The sequence below is a fragment of the Typopeltis vanoorti genome, chromosome 13, assembly GCF_054136105.1.
Source record: "Typopeltis vanoorti isolate ZY-2024b chromosome 13, IOZ_Tvanoo_1.0, whole genome shotgun sequence".
Classification (NCBI taxonomy): domain Eukaryota; kingdom Metazoa; phylum Arthropoda; class Arachnida; order Uropygi; family Thelyphonidae; genus Typopeltis; species Typopeltis vanoorti.
The window spans coordinates 74,689,508-74,706,663 of NC_143561.1; the positions used below are offsets into that span (position 1 = coordinate 74,689,508).

Consider the following 17,156-nt stretch of genomic DNA (forward strand, 5'->3'; position numbering starts at 1 on the left):
GAGATTTGTAAGAAAAGGATAATGTGGAAGGAAACCATAGACATAAGGATGATTATGTCTGTTATGAAAATTATAAGCAGCAGGCTAGAAGAGTCACAACTGTTGTACAGAAAGCTAAGTCTGAGTATGAAAAGAAACTGGCTCTTCAAATTAAAGACAACCCACAAGAATTCTATTGATATGCTGCAAGTAAAAGAAAGAATGAATATGAAAGAATAACTCTTCTGAATTCAGATGGTGTTGAGGGTGACAGATGCAGAAGAGGTTGTTCAACAAATGAGTGCCCATTTTGCTGAAAGCTATCAACCTGGTGTAAGCAACATTGAGTTCTCTGCTACCTCTTTTGAAAAAACTCAGGTGAATGAGGACGAGATATTAGAGCAGTTGCACAAACTGAATATGAATTCAGAAATATGGACACGATATCAGCACATGCTAAAAGAGTGTTCAGCTGAACTTGTTATTCCTTTGACCAGGCTGTTTAATATGAGTCTCAGAACAGAGAAGATTCTGCAGGAATGGAATGAATGTATGATAATTCCATTCTACAAGGGTGGTTCAAAGACCAGTGTTCCAGTTGGTATCTGAGGAGTGATGGTGAAGATTTTGAAAAGGTTGATTAGGGCTTGCATTCAGAAATGGGTTGACAGTGAATCTGTACTTTGCAATGAACAGCATGGGTTTACTAAAGGAAGGTCATGTTTTAGCAACTTGCCCACATTCTATAATAACGTTACCATTGAACTAGACAAGGGGAATGGATACACCATGATACTTCTGGATCTTGATAAGGCATAAATTGGAGAATATAGGTTTGGATTATAAACTATTAGCATGGTCAAGAGGATGGCTGACTGACAGCTATCAGAAAGTGGTATACGGGGGGGGGGGGATGCGAGTCTGCAAGATTTAAGGTAACTAGTGGTGTACCACTCTACTGTTATTCAATCTGTACATTAATGATATTGGGAAGGATTCGACAGGCATGCAGCTATTTTCTGATGATGCAAAGATAGGTAGGGTAATCAGGAATGTTGCTAATATGCAGTACTTGTAGAATGATTTGAATAGGGCTGAAATTGTGGGCATGGGAAAATGGATGAAAATGGGAAAACGCATGGGGGATGCGAGTCTGCAAGATTTAAGGTAACTAATGGTGTACCACTCTACTGTTATTCAATCTGTACATTAATGATATTGGGAAGGATTTGACAGGCATGCAGCTATTTTCTGATGATGCAAAGATAGGTAGGGTAATCAGGAATGTTGCTAATATGCAGTACTTGTAGAATGATTTGAATAGGGCTGAAATTGTGGGCATTGGAAAATGGATGTCAGTTCAATGTCAGTAAATGTAAAATCACGCACTTTGGCAATTAGATATCAAATGCCGCTTTACATTGGTCGAAATAGGCTAGAGATCTTGGGGTGTTAGTAGATAGCAAGTTGAAGTTCAGGGACATGTACCAAAGGTTGCAAATACATCTTAATAGATAATTGCAATGCTGAGATGAACTTTAACATGTAAAGATCAGAATGTCATTTTGCCTCTTTATAATGCCTTCACTTGGAACTATTGTGTGCAGGTCTGGTCTCCTTGTTTCCATTGTGATTCTGATACAGTGGAGATAATGCAAAGGAGAGTGTTAAAAATATTAGGATTGTGGAATCCTGATTATGAAGACAGATTGAGAATTAATAGACTGTGATATGATTGAGACGTACAAACGTCTGAAAGGATGATACAGGATTTCAGTTGATGGAATCCTGATTCCTTACCCCTCCATAAAATGAAAAATTTTATGGAGGGTAGGGAAGGGACAAGAGGGCATTCCTTGGAAGTTGAAAATGAATTCCTCTAAGGGGTTGAGGGCTATATTTTTCTCTCATAGGGTGGTGCGATTGGAATGGATTGCCATTAGATGCGGTACGTGCAAGCAGTGTGAATGAATTCAAGAATAAGTATAATAGCTGGTGCATGTAGTATGTGGCCTCCCTTGATGAGTATGAATCCCTGGAGGTCTCTAATAATAATAATGTACGCTTGGATGTATGCTTCTGTTATATTCTAAGCCACATTGAGATATTGATGGAATTGAGGCTACTGATACTATAACTAGATCTGCTCATTTCTCTAGTTTCTGCCATCTTCCTGTACTTTACATCAATTACAGGCAGATCATAAATCAAACTTTTATTCCAGTGGCAGTCATTGTGGAATAGAGAGGCTAATGATAAGCTCTATCAAATCAAGCCTGCAGTTAAATTGGGGGCATTCCAGCCTATGCAGATTTGAGGAAGTTCTTGCTTGGATCCACATAAGTCATAATTATCTTCATGCTCCTTTCTTTTGGCAGGTAATAACTTGCCTATGTGCAAGTTCTGTAGTACTTTACTATCATTCATGTTTTAATTAACTGCTCCCCCCCCCAATTTTGTCAATGAGCACAGTCACTATATTAGTTGTATTTATAATATGATTCCTATATGCTCAAGGCAGATTTTATCAGACTCACCAAGTGTTTTGTTTAATTTTAAATTTTTACAGCAAATCAATATTTTTTATCATAACATTATTTTTATTTATATAATGTTTTTTATATAGACTTTTAATACTTTTTTTTTTTTTTTACAAATCTTTTAGTTTTTCATAAACCTTTTTTTTTTTTACACTTGCCTTTTTTTATACAACTTTTTTCTGCGGACACTTTTTTATGCCATCTTTTTATACATTCTTATTTATTCCTGTTTATGCTTTTGTTTATTTATCAAATTATTTTAACTTTTCTATTGCTTTGACCTTTACTGACATAGTTATGACTGTGGTTGTCCTTGTACTGTAAAACCTTAAATAAACTGAATCTTGTCATAAGGTTAGTAGTGGTTTAATAATTTGTATGAAGTGGTATCAGGTTTTCTGGATATATATCACAAGGAAGGTACTTCATTGATCAGAATGTTTAGATATGGTAGAGTAGCATCTTGTTGCAAGTTTTGCGACTTAAAAACAAGATGTTGTGTTAATTCATTCATGCCATGAGGTGGGGGGGGGCGCAGGTTGGGAGGATGTCATCAAAAGAACCTTAACACCATTTAGTTCCTATGTTGGTGACATCTTCATAATCTCTTTCATGGCATGATTTACCACAAGATAGAAATAAATCAAGAGATAAATAAAATAGAAAAACTCCTTAGCCCACTCAGAGTTCTAATATATTTTAGGTTTATGACCTTTTTTGAGTGGGCATTACATTTAAAATAATAAAAAAGGAATAAAAAGGCAGAACTAAATTACCTCTACTAATTGGCTGTGTGTGTGGAGGGGGGGGTGAATTGTTTGAAGGTTACTCAGATCAGAACTTCATTCATATGAAAGCTATTTGTTGGTATGATATCTATTCATATAGAAAGCTTTGTTTGCTTGCTTACAAGCTAAATACAAATTAGCTAAGAAATTATATTCTTGTTGAATCTCATAATATAAAGTCTGAAAGGATTTTTTTTTTTTTTTTTTTTGCATAATAGGATACTAAGGCAATTGATGTGAAGTCATCAGCCTTTATATACAAGTAGCCTGGTGTGGCACATCACCGAACATCGGAATGACCATATGGCATCTGTGGATGTCCAGTGAACATATGATGATAGTCATGAAGATACTTCCCATGAAAACTTTGTGGTTACACTTGGATAAAGAATTAAACAAGAATATAATTTCTTGGCAAGTTTCATTTACAGTATCTCTTCTTGCTGAAATACTTAAGAACATGACATAAGTGACTTAAGATGATTGTGAAACTACAACCATTAATTTCATGACACTCAACTAAATTATAAACATCCTACGTATTATTGTAATAATTACAATATATATATATATATATATATATATATATATATATATATATATAGTAATTGCAATAATATATGCAATATATTATTGCATTTACTAAAACGTATATGGGGAGAATCTGGCAGTACATAGAAACCCATGCTAAAGTGCACATCAGCAGTGCTGTACACCATTGTGTTAAATGTCATGTTGGAGGCTTAATGGATATTTTACAACACTCAGAAAGGATTAAAACAGAATTTAATACTTCCTATATTTCGTACTAGTCACTAGGACGTCTACGAGGATTACAAAAACAACTAATGTAACATAACACAAATATCAAACAATACTAAGCCCAACCATGTGAGTGACACTAAAGTCCTGTCTAGGTGGAGCACCCTCTAAGGGCGGTTGTAGGTGGCATGGAATGTAAGGTGGGACCTCTGGTGATGAGTGTTTCCCAAATCTTCGGAAGCTTAATGCAACCGTATTTATTAAGATTTGGTTGATTTCTGAGAGCTGCTGCTGCTTCTAAGAATAGTCTCTTTCTTGAATTTGCTGTGGTGGAGCATGGTGGTTTTCTTCCATGATACCCTGTGGGTGGTGTCCAAGACATGGTCAGCCAAGCCTGAATGACCATAGTTGTGTTTACAGATGTAAGACTTGTGTTCCTCCAGGCGGATGGATGCTGATCTGCCTGTCTGTCCAAAGTATACCAGCTTACAGGAACAGGGTACTTTGTAAACTCCAGACAAAGAGAGAGGAGGGAGCTGATCTTTCGTAGAACGGATAAGGGTAGCAAGTTTGCGGTGGGCTTATATGCTGTGTGTAGGTTGTACTTTTTTAGAATCTTGGCTATTTTTTCGGATAAAATCTTGTTGACAAGAAGGACGGGGAATGGGGGAGATACTGATTATTTTTTTAATACTGTGATTGCTGTAGCCATTGGAGAGGAAAGTGCTGTATATGTGGTTAAGCTCAGTAGTGAGGGCGATTCCACTGGAACAAAGATTGTGGACTCTCCTGGTAAGAGTTTTAATAATGCCATATTGTTGAGAGGGGTGATGGTGGGTGAGTTTGTGAATGTATCTGCCTGTGTGTGTGTGGGGGGGGGTTTTCTGCATACAGTGAAGGCAAGTGTATCATTAGGCAGGCGTGTAACTAAGGTGTCTAGGAAGGGTAAACAATTGTTCTTTTCCTTTTCCATAGTAAACTGGATTCTTGGATGTAGGCTATTGAGATGACTGAGGAAGGCGTCTAACGTGTCTGGGCCATGAGGCCAAATAGAGAACACATCATCTACATATCTTAGCCAGATAGAAGATTTGAGTGGGGCTGAGTCTATGAGCCAAACCTTCTATCTGGCTAAGATATATATATAGATGACGTGTTCTCTATTTGGCCTCATGGCCCAGACACATTAGACTCCTTCCTCAGTCATCTCAATAGCCTACATCCAAGAATCCAGTTTACTATGGAAAAGGAAAAGAACAATTGTTTACCCTTCCTAGACACCTTAGTTACACACCTGCCTAATGTTACACTTGCTTTCACTGTATACAGAAACCCCCCCCCCCCCCCCACACACACACAGGCAGATACATTCACAAACTCTCCCACCATCACCTCTCTCAACAATATGGCATTATTAAAACTCTTACCAAGAGAGCCCACAATCTTTGTTCCAGTGGAACCGCCCTCACTACTAAGCTTAACCACATACACAGCACTTTCCTCTCCCATTCCCTGTCCTTCTCGTCAACAAGATTTTAAAAATACCATCGCCATACCCTACATCCGTGGCACATCCGAAAAAATAGCCAAGATTCTAAAAAAGTACAACCTACACACAGCATATAAGCCCACCACAAACTTGCTACCCTTATCTGTTCTACGAAAGATCAGCTCCCTTCTCTCTCTTTGCCTGGAGTTTACAAAGTACCCTGTTCCTGTAAGCTGGCATACTTTGGACAGACAGGCAGATCAGCATCCATCCGCCTGGAGGAACACAAGTCTTACATCTGTAAACACAACTATGGTCATTCAGGCTTGGCTGACCATGTCTTGGACACCACCCACAGGGTATCATGGAAGAAAACCACCATGCTCCACCACAACAAATTCAAGAAAGAGAGACTATTCTTAGCAGCAGCTCTCAGAAATCAACCAAATCTTAATAAATATGGTTGCATTAAGCTTCCGAAGATTTGGGAAACACTCATCACCAGAGGTCCCACCTACAACCGCCCTTAGAGGGCGCTCCACCTAGACAGGACTTTAGTGTCACCCATGTGGTTGGGCTTAGTATTGTTTGATATTTGTGTTATGTTACATTAGTTGTTTTTGTAATCCCCATAGATGTCCTAGTGACTAGGACAAAATATAGGAAGTATTAAATTCTGTTTTAATCCTTTCTGAGTGTTGTAAAATATCCATTAAGCCTCTACACACGAATTGTGTTAAATGGATTCTGTGACGTGTGTATTGACAGTACATGCACCACAAAAGATACAAAATGAACCAGAAAAAAATCTTTTTTCTAGGTACTTTTGGTTTAGAATTAAAGATTCAACTATGTGCTGTGCAATATAACAAATCTAGTAAGCAACATTTGTTATATTGCAAAAATAGTCAAATCACACAGCTTTTGTGATATTTATCATCCTAAGTGTGATTACTATCATAACTTTGGGAAATCTTATTATTAAGAAGGAAAAAAAAATGTGTGTGTGAAACTGCTCTTATTAAGTCATGTCTTTCAATGTAATTGAATGGTGAATTGGACTTCTTATAACGAGTGATGTTCACCACTAATTACAATGATGATTGAGTCCATAAATCTTACATTTATCGATTCGTTGCCATGTTGAGATAGAATTTATGTGATTAAAGATTATTTCAGCCTTTACATTAATGTTATATTCAGGATTGTATATGCTGTAGTTTTCTCATGTTTTAATTATAGGCTTATTTCTCTATTTTGGTTTAAACTGATATTTTTTATCAATTTAAATTCGAATTAATTTTTTCATTTCCAGTCCAAATTTTGATTTAGATTTTTCAAAAATGACAGTTCACTTTTTATTATTATTCAAGTCCAAGAAAAATATCAATTTTATTGATTTGATTAATTTCCTATCCCTAATAAGTTGTTTAAACTGACGTGTATGCTCCCTTGTAAAGACATCACTTCCCATACGTAGTGAAAAATCATTTTTTTCTGTTTTTATTTAATCATAACCATAAGTTTCACTTAATGTATTATTTTTAAAATAATGTGAAATTAAGGCATCCATAATATTTGTTCATTATACTACAGTTGCTTCCTACACTAAGTAGAGGGAAAGTGCATGCTACTATTTTTCCTCCAACTTCAGGTCTTTCCGATCAACCAGCCAGCCCACTTCATCCTGAGGGAGCTGGATGTGATATAGTTCACCATATTTATAAGTTTAAAAATGTGACACATTATACTGGAAATATCTACAATAGTGGACATCTAATAAATGAAACTTCACAAAGAAAGCATGTCTGCATGCCCAGCTGAACTTGTGCTAAATTTTTGCTAACAATTGCATTCCATTAGGGTAATACCGTCCATGCTTACCAAACATACTTTTTATGACTCTTTCTTTCAATTCAACTTTAAAAGAACATTGAAATGGAAAATATTTGATAACATGGATACAATTTTAAATTCAGTGAGGGAGTATTTAGTAGTAATAGTGTATTTGAAGGTGCATCCAGCATAAATGCTGAAACAAGTACATACATGCAGAAGAAGCATACTTTGAAGGGGATTAATCTCCTCTGTAAATACTACATTTGGTGTTCACCTTCAGTCTTAATATTTTTTTTTTGAATAGCCCTCATATATTCAATATATAAAGATAATTGTTTAGGCCTTGTTAAATTCTGTAGATTTTGAGTCATCATTCATGGATGAAATGGTTTGCCACATGAATATTTTTTCTTCTTCAGTTTGATATTTTCTGTATGCATTTATTTTAATTTCATCCAGTGCTCTGGAATCAATGAAATCAAGAAACCATCTAGAAGAATTAACAACAGAAACCCAGTCAGCACTGCATTTTTACATAAATTACAAAACTAGACTATTGAATGACACAAATGTACAATGGCTATATGAACAAAGAATTAACCAGTATCTAGATAAAATAAAACAAAATGAAGAAATAGAAATAGAATGGCTTGATATAAAAACGATACTAAATGCAGCAGCAAATGAAAGCTTAGGAAAGACCAAAAAATTCAATAAAAGAAAAAAAACTGAAGATCTGGGATGATACAATCAAGGAAATAATCAAAAAGAATAAGTGCCATAGCTAAAAGAGAAGTCAGAAAACGACATAGAGAATCATGGAATAAATTTGTTTCTAATTTAGAACATGATTTATATAAAATAAGACCCAATGTATATAAGATTTTGAAACACCTAAATGCAGATACCAAAGAAAACATAAAATTAAACACTGAATTGAAATTAGAAGAATTTCTAAATTACTACACAGAACTGTGGACAGACAGATATTTTAAAAAAGACAACTGGCAAACAATTAACGAAAATGAAAAGGAAATAACTGAAGAAGAATTAGAAATCAGCCTGAAAGAAACAAGAAACGGAAAATCACCTGGAGAAGATAAGCTAGGTTCAGAACTATATAAATATGCAGGAACAAGATTCAAAGGAAGACTCTTATTATTTTTAAATAAAATTTACTCAACTGGTATCCCCCCAATAGAATGAAAAAAGCAATTGTGATTCCTATCTTTAAGAAAGGTAATAGAGATGACCCTAAAAACTATAGAGGTATCGGTATACTAAATTCATGTTACAAAATATACAGCAGAATCTTAAATAACAAACTAATGAAATATTGCGAAAACTTTATTCTAGAGGTACAAAATGGATTTAGAAAAGGACGATCATGTATAGACCCAGCCTTCTGCCTAAAATTAATAATAGAGAAAAGAAGAGAATATAATTTAGAAACACATTGCATTTATTGACTTTGAAAAAGCATTTGACAAAGTTAAAAGAAACATATTATTTAACATATTAAAAGAAAGACAAATACCAAATAATATCCTAAAAGCTGTCACAAGTATATATGAAAATAATCAAATACAAATAAGATTAAATCACGAGCTATCATATATGAGAGAGATAAACCAAGGGGTCCGACAGGGATGTCCCCTCTCAGCAACTCTTTTTAATATCTACTTAAATGAAATAATAATAAAATGGAGTAAAAATTTACATCAAGGAATTAAACTTTCACCTACAGTTAACTTAAACACTCTCCTTTTTGCAGACGACCAAATAATAATTACAAATTCTGAAGATAACTTACAGAAAGCTATTTTAAATCTAAATGATCCAAAGATTATGGTATGATAATATCAATGGAAAAATCAATAACTATGGCCTTTAAAGGACAAGATCCAGCAAGAACTAAAATAGTATTAGATAACAAGATCTTAGAACAGGTGAATTCATTTAACTACCTAGGATGTATGATCACTTATGAAAATGAAAAAGATATAAACATAAAAATTGCAAAATATTTAAAAATAACAGGAGTAATTAACTCTATATTTAAACCAAACCTAGTTCCAAAACAAACCAGGCTAAAAGTATACAATACATTAGCCCTACCGGTCTTAATGTATGGAAGCGAAATCTGGACAATAAAACAAAAAGACAAACAAAGATTAACAACAGCAGAAATGAAGTTTATGAGAAAAACTGCAAAGTATACCCTATTTGATCACAAAAGAAACGAAGATATTATGAAAGAATTAAACCAAGAACCAGTAATTGAAAAAATTAAAAAATATAAACATAGATGGATGGAACACGTTCAAAGAATGAAAACAGAAAGATTACCAAAACAAGCCATTAGGAAAAAGAAAACCAGGACGTCCTCTTAAACGATTCAACGATGACTTCTAAGGCCGGAACAGGCCATACTAGGCCTAAATCCTTGATACGTATGATGATGATGATGGTTTGGGGCAGCCTGAATATTAGTTGATTAGCACAATGTATGGAAAGCAGAGACTGTTTGTGAGTTTGGCCTGCTCAATCTTCAAGAATTACTCAGTGCCCATTTCTTCTAAGTCTGAAAACAATAATAATAATAATAAATGGTATTATTGAGTCTTCCCTGAAGAACTTCAATGGAAATAGAAAGCTCTGTCATTTCTCCATTAATTATTCTTTCATCAACATTCTGGTATGGGTTTATTATTGTTTAAGTTATTTCCATAGTATACCATATTAGATTTCTCAAAACTACACTTCACTCAATAGATTCAAATGAAGGCTTGAGAAATGTATGAAGTTTATGATTAAAGGAAAATTTTTATCTCTTGTTCCTTGTTTAAGAACATAAGTAGACATTAAAAAAAAACACAAATTATGTAACATGAATTATATATAATTCTCACCTATGCTTCACATAAAATGATATTTAAATAGATCCTCTTGACAATGCCCAAGCAGCATTTGCCTCTTTACCGTTCAATTCCTCTTTCTGTGCTAATAGCTCCCTTCTAGTTGTTTCCTTAACTTTTCATAATCACCAATACTTAACATTGTATTCCTGATGATGATGTCTCTGTGACTGAGACAAAATATTGAAATCGATTAAACCTGTTGTTTAATCATCTCTTTATGCTGTAAATTTTTCCATTAAAGTGCAACATGAATGTAAACCAGCATCAAAGACTAAATACTCCATATAATTAGATCTATCAATAGTTCCATTCCACGTATATCCCTTCTTTACAGAAGTTCTCATATGACTGGGGACAATTAGATACTCCATTCATAAGCACATCCTGTAATGATATAATCAGATTCATGATGTATGTTAATAGAATAATTTACAGTGCAAAGAGAAATAAATAAACAACAGGTTTCAATATTTCATCTCAGTCACAGAGACATCATCTGAAATACAATGTTAAAATTGTAATAAAATACCAGAAAACAGTAAGTGGAAGAAATTACATAGAATATGAGGGGCACCCTCTATGGGTGCTGTTGGCTAGCCTTAAATGATGGGCAGGAGCATAAGAATTAAAGTTTCCCAAATTTTGGGAAGTTAAATACAACCATATTTATTAATATTAGACTGGTTTTTTTTAAGTCTGCTGCAGATTTTAAAAAGAGTCTTTCAATTTGGTATTTGCTTCCACAGAACTGGTGGTTTTTCATCCATTCGATTCTGTGTAAGTTATCCAAGGCATGGTCTGCTAGATCTGATTAATCATAGTTGTGGCGCCAGATGTAATTTTTGTGTTCTGCTAGGAGGATGTTAGCAGATCTCCCAGTCTGACCATAATATGATAATTTGCAAGAACCTTGCAAATACCTGGAGTAGAGAAGGGGAGGAAGCAGAGAAGGGAAGCCAGCTTCAATAATATGGCTAGCAACAGCCCATAGAGGACACTCTTGTAGGACCTTTATCCATTTTTATCTGTTCTGCCTTTATCTACTCTAATTTCTTCCACCTATTGTTCTTTTTGTGTATTATTACAATGTTAACATTGTATTCCTGATGATGTCTCTGTGACTGAGACAAAATATTAAAATCGATTAAACTTGTTGTTTAATTATCTGTTTATGCTCTAAGTTATTCCATTTAAAGTGCAACATGAATGTAAACCAGCACCAAAGACTAAATACTCCATATGATTAGATCTGTGACTCTCAACCTTTGTGTGCCCTCTGTTACATATCACCTAAGATAATTGTCTTTAAGAACTCAAAATTCTTTCTCCTTATTCCCTAATGCTATCTCCTTGTTCCAATCAATATTAATATTATTAAAATCACCCACAAGGCCAAGTTGCCTATACATTTCTTTTTCTCCACCTCAACATTCCCTGGCCTATAGCAACACTGAACTAATTATTTCATCCTATAAATCTTCACCTCACACCCTACTGCTTTTAAACAACTGCCATATTTCTCCCCTTGTATTTCAGCCTTTTGCAGGTGAAATTTCCCTTCTGTCATCAGCAGTACTCCTTGTGCCTTCTTGCCCTTTCTGTCCTCATAAAAAAACATCATCTCCTTTCATTTCTATTCCTGTCAGGATATCATTCGCCCCCAACCATGTTTCACTTATTCCAGATATATTCCTGGTATTCGCATGTAAGCAGAGCAATTCACATCTTGGTCTATAACCAGTCCTACACAGTCCTAACCTTTATCTGTGACTTCTCACCTGCTTCTGTCTGCTCACCTCTATCTTTTGTCCCATATATCTCTATGCATCTCATCCCATTACTGTTTTCAGAATCAACTCGCTTTATACTGTTTCCCTGACCTCCCCCTTTCCATTTCCTTGCCCAACTTACATTCCTGTTTTCATATTCTCATCTCCTGCACTACTCTCGTCTCTTTCACGATTTCATCACTTTGTTTTCATCTGATCTACTATCCTTTTTATTACCTCTGACATTATTCGATACCTTGTTTGCATCACTCATTTTACTTCCTCCTTTCCAGATGACTCACCAAAACCATTCGAATGCAGTCCATCACTTTTATACAGTTCTATTCATTCCTCAAGCACATCCCACACATTTGCAAAGTGCACTCCTTTCTCTTCAGACTTTTCCTCTGGCATACCATGTATGATCTTTGCTTTCCACCTTAATGCATCATCATACCTGGGAAGCACACCACCTACTCTTTCTTTCCAAAGGATTTTGTGTTTTAGAAGGGATAGCATGTTCCAAAAGACCAGACCTCAGTTTCATGATACTTGACGTAATTTTTATGCTCTTAACAAACAGTAGCAGCAAATCTTCCACTGGCCCAAAGGATTACAAACCACAGGAGCACAGAATCTGGTAACCTTCTGTGAAGACCATAGTGATAAAATAAAAATAAATTCCGTGTGATGATACAGTGTTCCCCCTTTATACGGGAGTTCATGGTACCATCTAGTCCCCCCCCAAATTTTATCCGGGCTACAGAACCGACATAGGCTGACGAATCAGACCTATGGCTGGGTCAGTATTCCTGACTGTAGTCCATGTGTGTCATCAGACCGGTTTGCCTGCTTGCAGGATGAAAAACACCAGATAAACTGGCAGAAAAAACCCTGCTGTCCACGCCCAAGACCGGCCAAATTGGCTATGGCTGAGGAAGATCCTTGAGCTCCTCACATCGTTGACTGGAATCGAACCTAGGACACTCATTCCTCGGGCATATGGTTGCGAAGCGCAAAGCCACTAGGCTAACTGCGCTGACACCATAGCGATGGGGTGGGGTGAGCTTTTCCTGTTGATGAAAGAAATGAGGAAATCTTGTGGACTGGTCAAAAAGCTACTTGAATATTAATAGACTGAAGTATTTTAGAATTACAAATCAGATATACCATGAGTATACATGAATATTCTGAATATATAGAATGTAATTCATTTCAGTGAGGAAAACGACAGCTGTGTAATTGATCACATTGTTAAGACATTGATACTAGTAGATAAGAAAGTGGAGTTAACATGTTATATTTCTGTAGTTATGTGTTCTCTATAGAGTGTGAACACAATGAACCAGCATTCTGATAATGCTAGATATTTGATATCGATCATTATGAGATATGCATGGATATAATGTCATGGTTTTGTTAAAGATTGAATTCAAAATTAAAGTCCTCTATTTAGTAGTCAAAATATCAAAGATCTAAAAAAAAAAAAAAATGTTTTTTTTTTTTTACTCCACTTCTAAATCACCATTTAGAGTTCTGATCAAAATTAAGGAAATATCAACAAGCCTATACTGAACCACAGGCATTATTCCAGATTTTTGGAATAATCTGGTATTTTTTATTCTTAGATATTGTTCAATAATTTTAAGTCTTTTATTGAAAAGACTTCCTACATAATTAATAATTTTTATATTTATCCCAATAGAGTGGAAAGAGGGGGAAATAATTCCACTGCACAAGGGAGGCTCCAAGACTAAGGTTGCAAATTATAGACCAATCAATATATCTGGAGTGGTGATTAAGGTTTTGGAGAAATTGGTAAAAATTAGAATTCGGGACTAGGTGGACAGCAATATGATACTTTATAAGGGGCAACACGGTTTTGTGAAAGGTAGGTCTTGCCTCAGTAACTTGCTTACTTTCTATAATAAAGTAACAGTAGAGTTGGATAAAGGAAATCCCTACTCAGTGATATTGCTGGACTTTGCAAAGGCATTTGATAAGATTCCACACGGAACTCTGTTGCACAAATTACAGCAAATGGGTATGGATCTGAAGCTGGTGATTTGGATTAGAGGGAAGGCTGGTGGATAGATACAAAAGAGTGGTTTATGGAGGAGGTGAGTCCAGGAGAAGGCAAGTGACTAATGGTGTACCTCAAGACTCGGTGCTTGGTCCTCTATTGTTTAATTTGTACATCAATGATATTGCAAATACTTTGAAAGGAAATATCCACTTGTTTGCTGATGATGCAAAATTAGGAAGAGCAATAGTCAATCCAGATGATGTAAATATCTTGCAGGATGACTTAAATAGGCTGACGGTATGGACTAAGGTAAATAGCTGTCAGTTTAATGTGGCCAAGTGTAAGGTGATGCACTTCGGGAGCATGAGATCACATGCTGTTTACTATATTAACAGAACTGAACTGCAAGAAGTTGACGAGGCAAGGGACTTGGGAGTTACTGTGGATAGAGAACTTAAGTTTAAAGGGCATATTGCAAACATTGTCAAAACATCACATTAAATTACATGGTTGTTGAAGAACGCACTAACAAGTAGGGATAAGGAAGTTATTGTTCCACTTTATGAGGCATTAATAAGACTGCATTTGGACTATTGTGCACAGATCTGGTCTCCTGGATTTCTTGGTGATGAAGAAATGGTGGAGACTATTCAGAGGAGAGTTACAAAGATTGTTGCAGGTTTGTGATAAATTGAAGATCCCCATGAGGATAGATTGAAGATCTGTGGGCTCCAAACACTTGCTGATAGATGTAGGAGAGGAGATATGATAGAAGCATATAAATTATTAAAAGGATTCTACAGGATTGATACTGATGATATTTTTAAGACCAGTGCAGGAAGGGAGAGAATGAGGGGGCCATCCCTGGAGATTATGTAAGAGTGTGGTTAACAAGGGTGTTACGACTAGATTTTTTATTTGGAGAGTTGTGAAGGGGTGGAATGCAGTGCCAGAGGTGGTTGTGAATGCTTCGTCTGTGAATGAATTTAAGGAGAAGTATAATAGGTATTGTGTAAATAATGGTTAGTGTGTCAATGTGGGATTTCCCGTGATAAATTTTTTGACACCATGGAGACACTGTTATAATAGTAATAATAATCTTTTCCAGTGGATTTCGTAGATTTACTTTGTATTTCGTGTAATGTTGTCTCTTATTTTGTTTGGTTAGTAGTTTGCAACATATCAACTTGCAGTTTCATCACCATGCTGTCATAAGTTTTTTGAAGAGGTTGGACCAAGTTTTTTTCATTATTCCCAAATTAACTTGCCCTTGTCCTCTTTATTCATGTTACTTAATATTTTGTATATATTTGACCTTTTTGCATGTTACTACAAGGTGATCCCATATTTCAGTAGAGCCATGTTTTTTTTGCTATGCTCTTTCATGTGTATTAATAATTTCTACACAGTGATTTTATCCATTGTTTTGTGTTTCTTTTTTGTCTTTCATTATTGCTTCAGTATTCTTATCCCACTTTCTTACTCCTCTTTTCCTCTCCTATTTATTATTGTTCTATTGCTACTCTTACGAATATAGTTTGTAAATAATTCGATCGCATTTCTGTATCTTCACTTTCTTTTATTTGTTTTAATTTTTGGATTTCTTTTTTTCATTCCCCAAATAGAGATAATTAGCATTTTTTTTCATTTAAAAGTTCAACTCTAAAAAATTCTTGGAAATTTTTCTTTGTTGTGATTTGGTTAATTTTAAACCATTCTAGAAAAACGTAGATCTTCTAGAATGGTTAAACTTAGTTTTCCTTGTAATAGAGAATGATCTGATTCTGCTCCTCTGAATACCTTTCTATCTGTTAAATTTTTCTTATGTGTTATTATATAAACTGTATTATACTTTTAAGCTTTCTTGTTAATAAGTGAATTTATTGTAAACTTTATGCTTAAAAAAAAGTATTAGTAATTTTTGTCATACGTAGAAAAGTAGCAATTTCTGTTGCATGTGGCTTTACCATTTGTTCCTGTATTTGTTTATACTAAGTAGAATGTTTCCTACTCTGATATTGAAATCTCCCATTATTAAGATAGTCATTTGGGTTTATTTTATAATTTTTGTATATCTGATTAGAGGGCATTATTATACTTATCTTTCTTCTTGTGGTGCATAGATGCCAAGGATACAATAGTCAGCTTAGTTGGTTGATTGGTAGTTTATTGGTGCAATGGCAGCAAAGCTCATAATTATAGTATTCTTTCACTCCAATAGTTATAACATTTTTCTTAATTTATGTACAAGAATCATAACTCGTGCTTTTTTTTTTCTCCTTATTTATTTTAACTCTTCTATGGATATTAAATGTATTTGTTTCACCTAAACATTTGTTTTTGTTATTACTGCTAATGTAATATTTCTTTCTATTATTGTTTTGTCTGGCTCCTTGTATTTGTGATGAATACTTCTAACATTCCAGATAGTTTTGTTCTAAATATATTTATTTTCATTCTTTATATTTTCCTTATCCTGTTCATATTAGTTGACCTATCTGTTATTTTCTTGCAAAGCAGGTTTGTTTCTCCTCTTTGAGACTTGAGGATTAAATTCAGCCTAGTGTGACAGTGGTCTGCCACTTTAAAGTCTCTAAACATACCTCTAGTATGGATTGCAGAAGTTCACCTTTCAAATACTTTAGGAAGTAGCCTCTGCTTACAGAGATTGGCATGATGGTAGAGCCTTAAAGTCAATGGAAGCTACCAGAACCTTAATAAAAGTTATTGCCAGAGATGAAATTCTTTGCAATCTATACCAAGGCAAATTTGCAGATCTTAATCAACACTCAGGATTGCATCTCCTTTTGTCTGACTATGCTTCCCATTGGGATTAACATCCACCTTCCCACTTTGTTCAGACTTTGGGGTTCATTATATGGAGATGAGCATAGGTTATTATCCTGCTGAAGAAGAACATATAACCCTCGGTGTACTAATATTTTATTAGTATACATTCTATTTTACACCTTCATGAACTTTACTCATGCACACATTCTTGAATATTAATATGTAAAAGTAGGAAGTTTTTTTTTGCTTAGTT

General features: G+C 34.9%; 1 protein-coding gene across 5 annotated transcripts in view; it reads left to right on the forward strand.

The window, feature by feature from the left end:
- Positions 1-17,156, forward strand: part of LOC150100287 (palmitoyltransferase ZDHHC2) — a 353,926-nt gene that overhangs the window by 261,177 nt on the left and 75,593 nt on the right. Inside the window, exon 11 of one of the 5 annotated variants that reach the window (XM_090402381.1) lies at positions 3,526-3,694. The exons of the other annotated variants lie outside the window; for them this stretch is intronic. Coding sequence (XP_090258507.1) covers positions 3,526-3,547 — 22 coding nt within the window. The 3' untranslated portion in view covers positions 3,548-3,694. Of the gene's footprint in view, positions 1-3,525; positions 3,695-17,156 lie in introns of those variants that run through there. 5 annotated transcript variants of the gene reach the window in all.